General features: G+C 38.7%; 1 protein-coding gene across 1 annotated transcript in view; it reads right to left on the reverse strand.

Annotated features, from left to right (window-relative positions):
* Positions 1-16,075, reverse strand: part of LOC101845583 (cytosolic carboxypeptidase 2) — a gene marked incomplete in the record, with an annotated part of 101,844 nt that overhangs the window by 52,493 nt on the left and 33,276 nt on the right. Inside the window, 10 exon segments of the mRNA XM_035972958.1 lie at positions 799-865; positions 2,726-2,850; positions 9,323-9,448; positions 9,997-10,098; positions 10,576-10,735; positions 11,683-11,852; positions 12,242-12,352; positions 13,790-13,927; positions 14,434-14,554; positions 15,907-15,973. Of these exon segments, the coding sequence (XP_035828851.1) occupies positions 799-865; positions 2,726-2,850; positions 9,323-9,448; positions 9,997-10,098; positions 10,576-10,735; positions 11,683-11,852; positions 12,242-12,352; positions 13,790-13,927; positions 14,434-14,554; positions 15,907-15,973 (1,187 nt within the window).

Genomic DNA, 16,075 nt, shown 5'->3' on the forward strand with positions numbered 1-16,075 from the left:
CCACCCCCCACTCAAAAACCCCCCACACAAACAAATCCAAGGACTGTGGAACTACTACAGGTTTTCCACACAAAAGATGTATTCTGTTGATTCATCATTTCAATTTTGTTGTTCCCATATTCTGCGAATTTCTTCTTTCTAACAAAATAGCTGCCATCATGCAAAATGAGCTGCGTACAAGCTTATTATACCAAGAGCAAAATGAAAAGCTCTATTGAGAACAAAATAGGCTGTGTGATGACGCTAGACAAAAAAAATAAAAATTATACAACGGAAAGAGTTGAATGTTGGCAAGTACCTGCAAAAAGATAGATAGGTCCCCATGACGGAGCCTGATTTTTTATTTTTACTAATTTCCAGAATTTAGAAAAATATATTTGACAAAATGTTCCCGTCCTTCTTTGGCCTTTGTGATTATTCCACTGAAAAACTAAACAAATCTGCATAGCTGTCCTCCACAGCCGAAGTGCCCAAAGTGATATTTTGTGAGGTGCATTTAGTTTTGAGAGTATAGATCTAGACTTTCTAATTTTTTGCATCTCTCAAGATTTATTGCTCCATTCCAGTAGAGTGTAAATATAGTAGGCCAATGACTTTCAGTTGATCTTAATGCACCGATCATTCCTTTCATCGAAAGGGGGGGGCCAGCTAGAAACAATTTTTCTTTCTTTGTTTTGTTTAAGAAATAAAACAATTAGTATGACTGGACACATCGATATGACTGCAGTTTTATTTGACGATCGTTTCTTTCATCGAAAAGGGGGCCCAGCTAGTAACAACATAACACAGGTCACTCACCCTGGCAGCAGCGTACTGGAGATGGACCGGAGGACCGTCTGAGATGGAGCTGTCAGATCCACCATCACTACAGAGGAGAGACAAATTACATAATATGTGAGGCATCGCATCGTGGTGGTCGGTGAAATCGAGCCCTCATCAAAATAGTGAAACTTGAAGAAACTGGCATTTACCCGCCAGTTAGGCAATTTTTATCTTATTTTTCTCTTTTTTGGGGGAGGAGGGGGGCTCAAGATCTTTTACGGGAAATTAAAAATACATTTCTAGGTGGACTTTACGGAAAAAATGTTGATTATGTCATAGGCACAAAAAATTTTAATTTTTAGTTTGCTAGAACTTTCAAGCTTTGGAAGTCACTAAACTTCGGCAGCTATTTTCTCGCTAATTTTACCTCTCAAGCCATGAGCCGCTCTCCCCCTCCCCTTCCTTCAATTGCAAATATTTCAATTTCTATTCAAGATAGATGGGTATTTTTTTCATCAAGAGACAAACTAACAACCTTTAAAAGATGATACCAGTAACTCCACATGCCCCAAAATTGACAAAGGCCTGATTCCACCGCGTCGTGACACATGTCTCAGTAATCTCATGCTTATTGATTGTGATGATTGTAAAAGTATACATCACCCCCCCCCCCCCCCAACCCACACACACACCCCCACTCCTTTATGAATATTATCACTAGGATTTCATAGGAAAGAAGAAGCAGATCACACCAGAGCACCCGCCAACCACCAGCTGTACATGTTTTAAAAAAATTTTTAAGTGCTAATCAGAACTGAAACTAAAAAACATCAATTTGAACAAGCCTGGAACTTTAAAAAAACCAAAAAAAAAAAAAAACCTCAATAAACATGAAAAGAAAATAATTCTAATGCAATGGTTGAGAAACATTGGTTATCTCTGAGAAGAACTCTCTGGATCCTTTCCTGACACGCTTTAACTTTAGATCATTTTAGAGGAGGCCTGTTTTGACCCATAAAAAGAGTAGAAAAGTAGGACCTATCGCGGCACTCTCTACCGTCGTTATCTCTGCTCCTTTCTTGTGTTAGTTACTCTCTTCTAACACTTCTAATCTTCGGCACTTATATATGACCTTACTATGATGCAAGTGCCATAAAACTCTTACTAAAACTAAAACTCTAAAGACCACATCATAGTAGATACAGTTTTAAAAGATTGTAATAATAATAATATGTCATATCTTACTGAATGAGAAAAATCTTACAAAGATGTTTACTGTTACAAGCCGAAGTTAGAGACAAAATTAACGAAGACGAGCTCAATAAAAGATAGGAAACCTTATGAGCATCCACAGATACCCCCAACCATCCCTATAGACAGTGAAAGATCTTGTCAGTTTGTTAGCATTTGAGCGCTTAACCGGCTGCTCGCACTGTATACTTCCCGGAAAGCTGACAATGTTTCTGAGAGTTCTAAGGTCTGCTGGGGTAAAAATATAGTGTAAAGTGCATAGAGCTTGCTTTCGAGCGGGGACATGCACTGTATAAATGCTATCTACTATTATCCCTTCCTCTGAGCTCACCACAGGCAACCTCTAACAGCCCCTTCGTCTCACCACTGACAACGTCCAATTTTTCATTTGTCTCTTCAAAGGCGGTCTCAAACTTTCCATTTATCTCACAACAATCTCCAGGAGTCCATTTATCCCACCACAATCTCCAACGGTCCATTTATCTCACCACAGACTATTTCCTTTTAAATTAATTAAAGTTTTCCGCAACGTGGAACGCAGTTAGGTCATATAATTCTTGAAGATTACAGGTGTTACAGGAGAGGAACTAACGCAAAAAAAAAAGGAGGGGAGATAACGACCACAGATATTTGACTGGAATGTAGCAGCAAACCACATCAGAGCACCCGCTAACCACCCTCGGGTCACCTTCAGATGTTTCTTTTGACTCACCTGGACTCTGTGTCGGAGAGGTCAGTGACCTCCGCACCGCTGTCCGGCTGCAGGCCACGTTGCGCGATCTTGGTCATGACCTCCATCTTGTGCCGGTCCTCAAGGTCAACCAGGATTTTAGCGTACTGAAGCGAGGAAGTAGACAAAAAAAAAAAAGGCAAACATGTTAATTCTACTGAATTGGGAACATAGAGTAGAATGAAAGAGTCAGCATAGTTCATATTTAAGAAAACAACAAGTAAATCACATTTTTTGGGGGGGTGGGGGGTTTATGTAGGCGCTTTTATCAACACAATTTACATATCGTTTGGGGGGCAGGCTTAGACCTTGTCTGTGAGGGCCAACTCCGGCTGAGAGGGATACAACATCCCAGCAGAAAGATCAAGATACTCAATAAAACTGCTCCCCACTCGGGAATCAAACTTGTGTCTCCAGTGTGCAACAGCGGAGTGCATATCCACTACACCACAGACATCAGTGTCAATCATATTGACAAAGAAACAACAATGTGCTAACCATAGTTGACACAGAAGCAACACAATGTGTCAATCATAATTGACACAGGAACAATGTATATATGTCATAATAGGCACAGAGTCAATGTGTTAATCATAAACGACACTGAAACAATGCATTAATCATATTGGACACAGAAACAGCAATGTGTCCAATATAGTAACATGGTGCTGGGTTACCATATATTACAGATACAGTAAAGAGAAGCAGGTTGATGTTATAACAGTCACTTAGTGCCAGGAAAAAGAAGCAAGATAGACTGACAGAAATAACAGAGATGAAAAGAATAGAAATAAGACCTACTATAGTACCACCCTCCAGCCACCCACCCATATACGAATAATATAAATCCTATCAAAAAGAGAGTTCTCAGTTCCTCTATAAAGACATCAGAATGAGAGGAAACAGTTCTGGAAGGATTCGAAAAATAGTTCCCTCGCCGCGCTCACATTGGCTTCTCAAAGTGTTACATATGCCATATCTGATCCAGTTCAAAACTTACTGCATCCAAGAAGCCAATAATAATATTAACAATAATGATAATAATAATGATTATGAGAATATTATTATATATTTAAAAAATAGTAATAATGATAATGATATAAAATAATAATAACAATAATAAAAATAATAATCATCATCATTATAATAATCATAATAACAACAACAATAATCATAATAATAATTTCAGTTATTTAGTGCATGTCATTGATCTACATCATGTTTTATACGCTTTACAACTTACATCACCCCAATAGATCCTGCCTCAAACACTCAAAAACATTCTCGGCTTCCTAGGAAACCTAGTGCGCTAGCAGTCTATTAAACTCTGAAACACTAACAGACTGACAAGATCTTTCGCTGTCTGTACCCGTGAACCCATTCTCATCTAGGTTAAGTGTGGGAAATTCATGTAAAGTACCTTTCCAAACAACAAAACATTAAGCCCCCAGACGGGGTTCCAGTCCACAACCTTTTGTTCAAGAGCCCGACCACTTGACCACCGCATGTCTACATGAAATATCTTTCACTCATGGAGGTGAAAGAGGTCGAAAATGGCAATGAGGACACGGTAAAAACTATTGTCATCCATTCTTGCAATCACAAGACCATGTGCTAAAACCTGGCTGCGCACGGTAGAATGTTGTGTCCTTAGCAAGAACACTGCACACCATATTTCCTATTTTCCTAAATTCAACAAGCTGTAAATGCGCACTCCGCAAATGGTACATATGCAATCAAATTTGTGGGTGCGACCGTATAAGAAGTGGCAAAACGAATTTTTAAAACCACAAAACAATTACTGGGCATTTCAACTTTAAGAATGAGGAAGGAAAAAAAAAGGGTACTATAACTTTATTTTTATTTAGTAGAGGTTTTACAGCGCTCGCAATTGCATAAAGTCATACGAGCGCCAAGGGTGGGATGTAAACAGAAAAGTCTTTACAGGGAATCGGGCTTACTCTGCTGACCTCTCTAGCTTTAACAGCACAAAGTCTGTTTTGACTTTTAAGGCACCCCGGAAATAGTGGGTCACAAGAGTGTGACAGACATACAAAAGAAGTAGAGGAAAATGTCGATAGTAAGAATTAGGAAAGAAAAAGCAGCAGTTCCCTGCTGTAGTTCAGGCACAGTTATGAGTATGACATTGTTGAATCAGCCCATTTACAATTCTACAGAAAATAAGAACACGAAATGTCCCCCCTTTGGGAATGGCCCGAAGACACTTCAGTCAGTGGCACTGCCCCGGGGAGTACTCTAACTTTAAGTTACTTTAACCCAAATTATATTGAAAAGCAGAGTGGCTGACCAAAACTTTAGCAAAATTTATAAATTAACGAGACTGCTCCACCACCAATAGAATATACTGTGACATTAGAGACATCCACACGGAAAGCGGAGTGACCAAAGAATGAAAGCAGAAGAAGAAGAAAAGCAGAAAGTGACACAAAAACCAAGGTCAACTCTCTGGCACTTTTTCCCACATTTGGAAATTCATCATTCTAGCCGTCTCCACCCCAAAACTAAAAGTCCAGACCTTCCACCAACTTATTCAGAACTTCTCACTACAAACCATTATCAGAACAACTCCACTAGTTCTTTTTAAAAAAAAAATAGTAGAGGGTTTTACGGCGCTCGCAACTGCGTAAGGTCATATGAGCGCCAAGGGGTGGGTGTCAACAGAGAAGTCTTTACAGGGAATCAGACTTAGACTGCTCACTTCTCTAGCTTCAACAGCACAAGGTCTGCTTCGACTATCAAGGCACCCCGGAAATAGCAGATCACAAGAGAGTGACAAACATGCAAAAGAAGTAGAGGAAAATGACAATAGCAAGGATCAGGAAAGAAGAAGCAGCAGTTCCCTGTTGTAGATCAGGCACAGTTATGAGCGCGACATAAGTCAGCCCATTTACAATTCTACTATGCTAAACGAGAAATGTCCCCCTTTTGGGAATGGCCAAAAGACACTTCAGTCAGTGGCACCGCCCCGGGGGGGGACTCCACTAGTTCACCATAAAAAGCTGTCAGAATCTATTAACCCATTAACCCATGTATAGCATACATTTGTGTACACGAATCAAAAGTTTTTACAAGAGCAAATTAACAGCAAAGAACTAAACTGTGCCCAAAATGGATGCATTTGAGGCAGTATAGCCTGAGGCATCAAAGTGCATAAAAATAAATGGGCAAATGTAAGTGATCATTACAACAAGAGAGCTCATAAACAAAAGCTTCAGTGATATGCCATTGTGTACAAAAAAAGCAAGTGCAAACTAAGAATAAAATATGACAAACAACATTGCAAAAACGACTCAAAGGACCAATTTTCTCAAGTTCTTTAACATTTACAGTTTATAAAAGAGACTGAAAAACAGGATATGCATTGAGATAGTCGCACTGTCCTTCAAAAACAGACAATAGAATTTGTAGAGTAACTGTCTACTTTGTCATATGACAAAAACAGACAAAGATGATTGCATTTGAAAATCTGAATGTAGATGTTTTTTAATCCCCCATCAACACAGAGTATATGTAGTAACTGTCTACATTGTATATTTTTCTAGAATAGACAACACTATTTGTGTAGTTATTGTCTGAATTCCATATCCTTTTTTTTTACACATATATTATATAGATAATATATGTGAATAATACTCTGTTTTACGTACATGCATGTCAATTGATATTTAAGATGCGATGTCTTTTTCGATGTAATGCTCATTGAGCATTTTTTAAAAAGAAAATGGAAATGAAATTGCGCAGTATAAAGGCTATTTATTTATTTATTTATTTACTTATTTATTTATTTATTTATTTATTTATTTCTTCCTTTGACAACTACACATGTAGCTGCTCCTCAGCCTAGATCCTTGCTTTGAGGCCATCTGTTGTGAGACAGTTCAGAGTACAGAGTACAAATAGTCTACTAATTTTAAAGGAAGACAGCAGAGCAAGTTTTTTTCTTCAAGGAAAAAGCTTTTTCTTGATTTTATCTCGAGTAGCGATAAAGACATAAAACTACAGTGCAGTGCAGTGCAAGTTTTTCTCTCTCTTGAAGGTAAAAGCATTTTCTTGAAATTATCTTGAGTAACGATAAAGACATAAAACTATAGTGCAGTGAGAACAATAAACAAAACATATCGGGCAAGGTTCTATATTGTGAGCAAAATGAAATAGGTCAGTGTTAATATAGACAAAAGATAAATGAACATCAAGTACACCGAAGGACACATCGTTAGAAGGTAACAAAGAGAAAAAATGTTGAATCGATATCCATACATTTTTTTCCACAAAACGTTTCGAATCAGCAGAAGAAAAAAAATCAGATAAATAGAATGGCATGTTTCCACATCGAAATTCAAAAGAAGCCCTATCATTACAAATGAAAATCGGCTGGTTTTATCAAATTCTACTAAAATAAAACCCAGTGATGAAGCACTATACTACCTTCTAACAATATATCCTTCAAAATGTGAAGATGGTGTCATTATTTCATTGACAACACAAAAGTTAAAATGTTAGAGTTAGTTACCATGGTCAAACAAGGGTAAGCCAATCACCACACATTTGTGGTGAAATCGAGAACAAAGAGAAAGAATGGCAATAAGACAAGGGAAATTTACACACACAGCATAGGGTTACACAATTTGCACTTGACCCTTAATAATTCACACAATAAAACCCTTTCACAATTATATCTTTAATAAGTTTACTCTCTCATAAAGGAAAAAACATTACGTAGTCTAAAACAGCTTCATGCGCTGCTCACAGTTGAAAGCTCCGATTCCCGGATTTGAAAAGTCAAAACATTACGTTTTAGTTTAGTATGGGGTTTTATGGTGCTCGCAACTGCATCAGGTCATATGAGAGCGCGAAACACAAGTTACTTTTATTCGCAACAGTTCACTGTACGGCTGGGCTCGGGTCAATAGTTTGATCATAAAATGTTAAAATATTTAAAATTCTGTGTAAGTATATTTTTCAATCTAAAACAACTTTCCAAAATAAAATAAAAATTTTTGATAATTTAATTTCACTCTATAATTCAAAACATTAATAAGTGTGTTTACAGTAACAATCATTAGGTGTTTACTCTAGTCCTGAGAGACACGTATCAAGTAAGTTTTGTTATTACGATGCCTGGATCTTCACAGCTCAGAATTGTCATTTATCTCAGTCCTTCATCGTTAAGTCCAACCAAAGAGCAAACTTACAAATAAATTCACACGACTTTCTTTAGTTTGTACTGTACTATATAAGTATCATATTCCAAACAATAGTACTTTCAACTCAACCATAAGGAAAAACATTCTAAAACAACCTGTCCAAAAGTGATACCTACTTTCTCAACAAATACATGTTGTAAAATTTCAATTTTAATTTTACGTATGTAAAGCATAACATAAATGTCCGACTCTAACCATATAATAATATGGGTATGACTTTTTGCTTTTCAGAAAATGGGGAGGTTTTCAGAAAATGAGGACACCCCCACCCCCCCTCACCATTTCTTTATCATCATCTACCAGAATTGCTCAAAATGTTATGTAGACAGGTCTTTTTACACAGCATGGCATCGCCAGTTGTAAATTATGGTTGTAAATAACATGATTTGAGACAAAGATAGTGTTGGATCTTGTTTGATGAATACACAGCTAGAGTCAGGCACCAACGATAAAAGGTTTTTTAATGTTTTTCCTTTAATAGCGACTTAAAGGCAGTACAATAAAAGGGCAGGTCGTAAGCACAGCAACTGAAAACTTTACTTTCAATCAATCCTTTTCCAGCATTATGAGAGCAAGCAAGGAAAACAACTGCTTCACAGGAACATTAAACATTTGCTAAAAAAAAGGAGAGAACACTGTTCCACCATAACTTATTCAGAAATCAGCATAATCTCCGATTAAAAAGAAAACAGTTACGGGTTAGAATTTCTGTGCAAATAAATCTCAGAAACATATGTAAGACAACTCAAAACTTTTCACAAAATCAGCACATAATCACTGACCAAAGAGGAAAAGAGTTAAAACCCTTTGTTGCATGGTGTCCTCTAGAGTGGACATGATTTTTCGGCCACGCCATGGTGTCACTGACTCTCACACCCATGTCATTTTGTTTCGTCCAAAAAATTGAAAACTTCCTTGTTATTATAGTTGAATAATAAATAATAATAAATAGCATTTGTATAACCCACATCCCCACTCGACAGCAAGCTCTATGCGCTTTACACTATATTAGAAAAACCTGGGCAGTTACTAGCTACTCTTTACTATATTCTTTTTACCAAAAGTTTTAAAAAAGTCTTTGTAGCCTATGCATTATGTCCACTATGGTGGACACATACCCATCACAAAATCACCACACGTAGTGAGAGTTCACTGTGTCTAGAACTGTGGACAAATTGACCCCCATCCTTTTTCGTTAAAACATATTTTTTGGTTATTTTTAGGCATAGAACAACTTGTAGGGTGAATTTGAACCTCTATTATCGTTCCATATCTCATGCAACAAAAGGTTTAAGTGTTAGAGTATTCGTTTGGCAGAATGTTGAAGCAAAATGTGGGTGGGCTTAGAGACTACCTTTGTATTGTCGGGGTCACAGTAGTCCAGGAGAGTGTCACAGAAGTGGTAGCCCATCATCTCAAAGTCTTTCTGACTGAAGTGGAGACCTTTCTTCTTGCCCATACTTGAACCACAGAATGTGGCCTGTATGTGAAAGGGGGGAAAAAGAGAGTAAACATTTGTTTTAGAATAGATTAAAAAGACAAGTTTATTTATTCCCTCGCTACAGGGAATTATCTTTACTCAGAGAGCCATAAATCTCCCAAGTGCTGCAAAAGAAATCCAGGCAACATCATTTGTATATCATTGTGGTAAAATCAGGCGCTAATCAAAATAATGAAACCAAACAAACTAGCATTTTTCGGTTCATTGGGCAACACCGCTTATTTCCATCAAAAATTTAATTTCTGTGCCGATTATATTGAAAAATATTGATCAAAGGCACAAAAAAATGTAAATTTGCAGTGTCCATGGACATTAAACTTTGGGAGTAAGTAAATTTAGGCGGCCATATTCTTGTTAATTTTACCTCTGACTTCAGGCGACCTCCATTTCCTTCAATCACAAATATCTCTACTTCTATTCAAGATATAGGCGTACGAGTATTATTTTAAAAAATGAAACGCAAGAAAAATGGATAGTTTGTCTAGAAATTTTTTTTCCAAATGATAAATAAATGATTGAACTCTGACCTCTAATGTGTAGCTGTTGTGGACTCCCATGTTCCACATGACCACACGACCTGTGCCCTCTTTGCTCTTCTGAACTTTGAACTTGCATGACTTGAAGCAGAACTGAAATATCCAAGAATAAATACTTGCAAACACCACAAATGAGGAGACAATATAAGAATTAAAGTAACGCAAAAGACAGGGGGAAAAAAAGGGTAGCCTACACTAGTTCTTGAAGTGCAAAAAAATGAATAATGCTAATCATCTCAGCATACAGAAAATACTGGCAAACATGAAACATTACACAATTTATTCCATCAAACATAATTGTACACACACACACACACACACACACACACACACACACACACACACAGACGCAACAACAAACATATGCACACGATCCATCCAGTCCCTCCTTCCCTCTCTTCCCTTCCACTCTACTGTGTTTAAGAACGTGTTAATTTCCCCCTTTGGGAAAGGCCTAAAGACACTTCAGTCAGCAGCACTGCCAGGGGGGGGGGGATGACTCATTTTGTCAGCACGCCTCACAAATGACATTACAAAGAGAATCCAAGTCAGCGGTCAACAAGCACTGACCTTGTCAGGGGAGTTCTTGTTAAGCATGGAAGGAAAAATGCGTTCGTGGAAGCGTTTGTTGGAATGGTGCGATTGCTCACAGCCGTAGATGAACACATTTTGGCGTCGGCTGTGCCCGTGAAGGTCACAATAAACTATAATGTCTCTCTCTTGCAGCAACCTGGGGATGGGGGTTAATAAAATGAGATCATTCAACGGCACTACAAATATCAGCAGTTCAGATACAACATTTTCCCGAAAAAGCCCAGCAAGTTAAAGGCTGAAAAATTTGGCACTTCCTACTAAACCTCACTCATCATCATCATCCAGTGCCAGATCTGCGACAGACATCGGCGATCAGGGTTTTCCATTCATTCCTTTGCTCGGATGCTCTCAAAAAAGCTACGTTTCCCGTTACCCATTTGTTTAGGTTTCATAAGTATGTTGTTCTGGGCCTACCCCTGCCTCGCTTGCCCTCAATTTTGCCAGTGAGAGCTAGATGTTCAAGACCCTTATGTCTTTTCAGGAGCCCTCACTACCCAAGCCAAAATATATACTAAAGGAGATGTCAAACATCTACAACAAATACAATTCAGCAAAGCTAAACATGTTAAAAATGCTTTATAATAGACACAACTCAACAATTTAAAACACATAAAAAAAATGCTTTAACTCTTTATCTCTGTCAAGTCGCTCCCAGCGCAGCAGCTCGCAGTCAGAACCGCAGTGCCGGTGAGCTGCGCACATTCCTTTACAATGTCTTCGACGTCAAATTACTTTTCGACAATTGCCAAAAAGAGGTCTCTTTCCTTGGGAGATCATTCATTAGATGAAGAACTATCGAAATAGGTTCACTTTTAATGATTTAATGACCCGTTTAATGACGTTTTTGTCATTTTTAGATTTAGTAAAAAAAAAAAATTTTTTAAAAGGCCCCGGCATAGTGGTTTTACCCTTTACCCCTCATGGAGATAAAGAGTTAATGACCAATTTTGTGACATACATGTTAATTTTACATTTCGTACCAAAATAGGGCCCCGGCATAGTGGGTTTACCCCCCACAGAGAAAAAGAGTTAAAATAAATACAACTCAACGAGAGCACAAGTATTCTGATCTAAGCAACTGACTTGCGTATCATATTCTTTGTGTGCCACACAGAGGGGTAGGCGTCCTTCAGGGAGCTTTTGTAGTTTCGGTTGAGGTCACGGCCCGCCAGAGAACACCGGTAGTTCCCCACGATGACCCCGTCAGGGTTGAGCATGGGAACCACTTTGAAGATGAACGTGTCTCTCAGCAACTGGGGGTGACGACGTCGAGGAAATATTATGTCATGCAACACAAACACTGCAAGGAATGCATTGTCGGTGACCTATTCAGATATACTATGCCCAAAATTTTGGAAAGTTTAAAAAAAAATTGCAGTCTTTTAATCTGTGGTTTGCGGTTGCGCGTGGTCAAGAATATTATTTAATATAATAATAAATTATTATAAATTACATTTACTTTGGCAAATATTCATAGGGAAAGTACTGAATGCACTTTACAGAAGTACAAAGAACATGGTTATAATAGTGTTCCTTTCATCTATTCTCTCCCTCCCTCCCTCCCTCCCTCTCTCTCTCTCTCTCTCTCTCTCTCTCTCTCTCTCTCTCTCTCTCTCTCTTAAATTAGAATTAAAAAAACAACCTTGGCATCAGCGGAGCTTCCAGTGACAAAATCGAGAAAACCTTTCATCATCCAGCTTGCGTTACTCTCCCCTGGGTGAACCCGTGCTGTCACTACTACAGCTTTCTTGTGCTGAGGATCAATACAGAAGAAAACAGAATAAAATAAATATTAATATTAATAAATAAAATCAAAGACTGAGAGCAAGAAATGACCATGTTTACTTGGGTCAAAATGTCAAAAATAGAATACTGGAGGCATTGAAACAAAATGGCATGATGTCAGTAAATAACAAACCAATCCACTCAGTAGTTTTGAGTTTTCTTCTAAGAATTGCCTATGGCACCTTGCCCTCAAAATAAAGAATGTGAACATTTTCACTCCTAGCCCTCAGCCAACCAAACACAACGTTTAAAGCGAATGGTGAAAGTATTATGAATTTTTCCTTGTGGTATAGGATAGTCACCGAGTCAGAGCAGGGAGAAACTGACGAGCAAGATAAAAAAAATAAGAAACGAAAAAGGTAAAATGCATGCATTCGAAATCCGCTTGACCTACTATACACATCCAGTTCATTCTGTAAAGCACGTACACTTCTCTTGCGAAAAAACCCAGCAAAGGAATAAAGTAAAACTTTCTATAAAAACTGTCAAAATTTTAAAACACCTGAAGTCAGACAGCAGACACTGAAGGTCGTATACATTTAATAACCCTCTTGACACGAGGGTTAACTAAGAGGTGGGACCTCCAAAATGAACGCCCATCTCAGATAAGACCAAGCCAAATGGGAGGAGAACCTTAAGAATTTCCTAAAGTTTGAGTGTCCCATTATGGATTCAAACCGGGGCCATCTGACCATCTGCTCCATGATCCAGCCTGATACAAACCGAGCTAATGATGCACCCAAACAGTAAACAGATAAATCAGTTGACAAAAGCTCCACATTAATTGAAAAAGTGTACACAAATCTGGGAGTACCTTCTAGTTTAGTTGTAGGCAGGTTTTACGGAGCTCCCAGCTGCATAAGGTCATAGGAGCTCCAAAGGGTGGATATCAACAGAGAAGTCCAAACAGGGAATCAGGCTTACCTGCTCATTCATCTAGCCTCAACAGCACAAAGTCTGCTTCGACTATCAAGGCACCCCCGAAATAGCAGTTCACAAGAGAGGGACAAACATACAAAAGAAGTAGAGGAAAAAGGACGCTAGTTAGGACGAGGAAAGAAAAAGCAGCAGCTCCCCCTATGTTGTGCCGGCATGGCATGCCACAGTATGAGAATGACATTGATAATTCAGCCCATTTACAGTTCTACTGTGTACAAGAACATATTAATATCTCCCATTCGGGAGCAGCTTAAAGACAACATTCAGTCAGCAGCACTGCTCTGGTGAGGGGGACTCCTTAGTTTGAGTGTCCCATTGTGGATTCAAACCAGGGCCATCTGGCAATCTGCTCCATAATCCAGTCCGACACCAACCGAGCTAATGATGTACCCAAACAGCAAACAAATAAAATCAATCTACAAAAGCTCATCATAAAATAAAAAATTGTACAAAAATCTGGGTGTACCTTCATGTCCTCTGGAGACTGAGATGCAGATGTGATAGTGAGTATGTACACAAGGTTCCCTGCCAGCGTCCGACACAAAACTCGCTGTTTGCAGATCCGAGACTTGATGGGGTCGTTGGATACTTCTAGAAGATAGTCCTAAAAATAGTAACAAAAATCATTGTTATCTATCTATCCGACTCTTTGTGAAAGTTTCAACATCTAAAACAAAGCAGTGAAAAAACCAAATGAAGAAAATTAAGGAATTAATGTTTTTCTCTTCATCAGATTCCCTGTTCTTTGGTAACGTTCCCTTTTTTGGAAAATAATCATAGAAATAGAAATAAAAATTACAGTCTTTCTTCTCTTCATCAGATTTCCTACTCTGTGTAAAAGTTCCCAAGGAAGGGGGTGTGGGAAAGGTGGAAAGAGTAGGGGAGGGGGGTAGAGGAAGGGGGTAGAGGAAGGGGGGAGGGGAAAGGGGGGTAAACAAAGTGACTTCATAAGGACCAAGTCTGCTCTTTTTTTTTTCCAGGACTACCACAGAATATTGAATCAAAAAGCATATCATAGACATCTTCTTTTTCTTCAAGGTTCCCCATATATATATTATGTAAAAATCACAAACAATCCCATCACCACCAGCTGTCAGCTGTCTCGCCTACCTGCAGGTCTGTGTAGGTGTAGGGGTAGCAATGAGAGAAGTAAACCGTGTCATGGTCGTGCTCGAAGCGAACCGTCCAGGTCATTGAGTAGTAGTAGTGGTCTGCTCTGCCGGCCTCATACCTGAGGGTATATTAGTAGACAGGTTGAATTAATCGCTGCATCATTAAAATACCTAAACTCTTATGGAGATCTGTATAAGATTAATACACGTTGCAAGGTGCATAGAGCTTGCTGTTGAGAAGGAATTTGCACAATACAAAAGCTATCTATTATTATTATTTCTATTATCATTATTATTATTATTTTTATTATTAACCCCGGGTGGTGCCACCTGCCAAAGTGTCTTTAGGCCATTCCCAAAGGGGGGGACATTTCTCGTTCTAATGCACAGAAGAATTGCAAATGGGCAGATCCAACATTGTCATGCTCATAACTGTGCCTGAACTACAAAAGGGAACAGCTGCTTTTTCTTTCCCAATCCTTACTATCGTCATTTTCCTCTACTTCTTTGGTACATTTGTCACACTCTTGTGACCCGCTATTTCCATGGTGCCTTGATAGTCGAAGCAGACTTTGTGTTGTTGAAGCTAGAGAGGTGAGCAGAGTAAGTCTGATTCCCTGTAAGGACTTCTCTGTTGACATCCACCCCTTGGCACTCATATGACCTTATGCAGTTGTGAGCGCCGTAAAACCTCCACTAAAACAAAACTATTATTATTATTATTATTATTATTATTTACTATTATTATTATTATTATTACTAAGGATATTTTACATTTGTACGAGGCCAACTGTTCATCCAACTTTCAGGTGACCTATTCATCTCAAACTTCCTTTACAACTCTGTCCCTATAGAACTCATTTGCACAAAATTAATACTATACAGAAATTTAACATTTCAGGCAATAAATATAACTGTATGTTTGTCATTTGCAACATGTTTGAGTTAATCTGGATAAACACACATAGACAAGAAAGAAAAAGAAAAATGATAGACACTGCAGGAGGTTCTATTCATTCAAATTGTCTTTGAAGTACTAAATAAAATCTGATTCAACCATCTAAATTAAAAATAGAAAACACTGATTGATTCCCTGGGGTTTTGGCCAATTTTGGTATGACTGTAAACAACCGAGCGATTCCCTGCTCCAGTTGAGCTCAGCTTGACAAAACTGCCTGCATGCATGAATGCATACAAACACATACATACACACACACACACATAGACCCACACCCACCCACCCACTCATCCTCACAATCACACGCATGCATGCAGGCACACACGTATGCACACAGACACATGCACACACATTAACCCATCCATTCATCCTTGCACTGAATCATGCACACATGCACACACACACACACACACACACACACACACACACACACACACACACACACACACACACACACACACACACACACACACACAGACACCCCGAGACACACACATTCACAACATGCCTTACCTGACATTGTTCTTGTAGTACTTAATGTTCTGCCCTGCCCGAACCCAGCCTACTTTGTTGAGAGCAGACCCCCCTCCCCCTCCACACACAAAGGCACACACATACACACACACACACACACACACACACACACACACACACACAGAGACAGACACACACACACACATGC

This window comes from Aplysia californica, unplaced genomic scaffold (genome assembly GCF_000002075.1).
Source record: "Aplysia californica isolate F4 #8 unplaced genomic scaffold, AplCal3.0 scaffold00926, whole genome shotgun sequence".
In the NCBI taxonomy this organism is placed as follows: Eukaryota; Metazoa; Mollusca; class Gastropoda; order Aplysiida; family Aplysiidae; genus Aplysia; species Aplysia californica.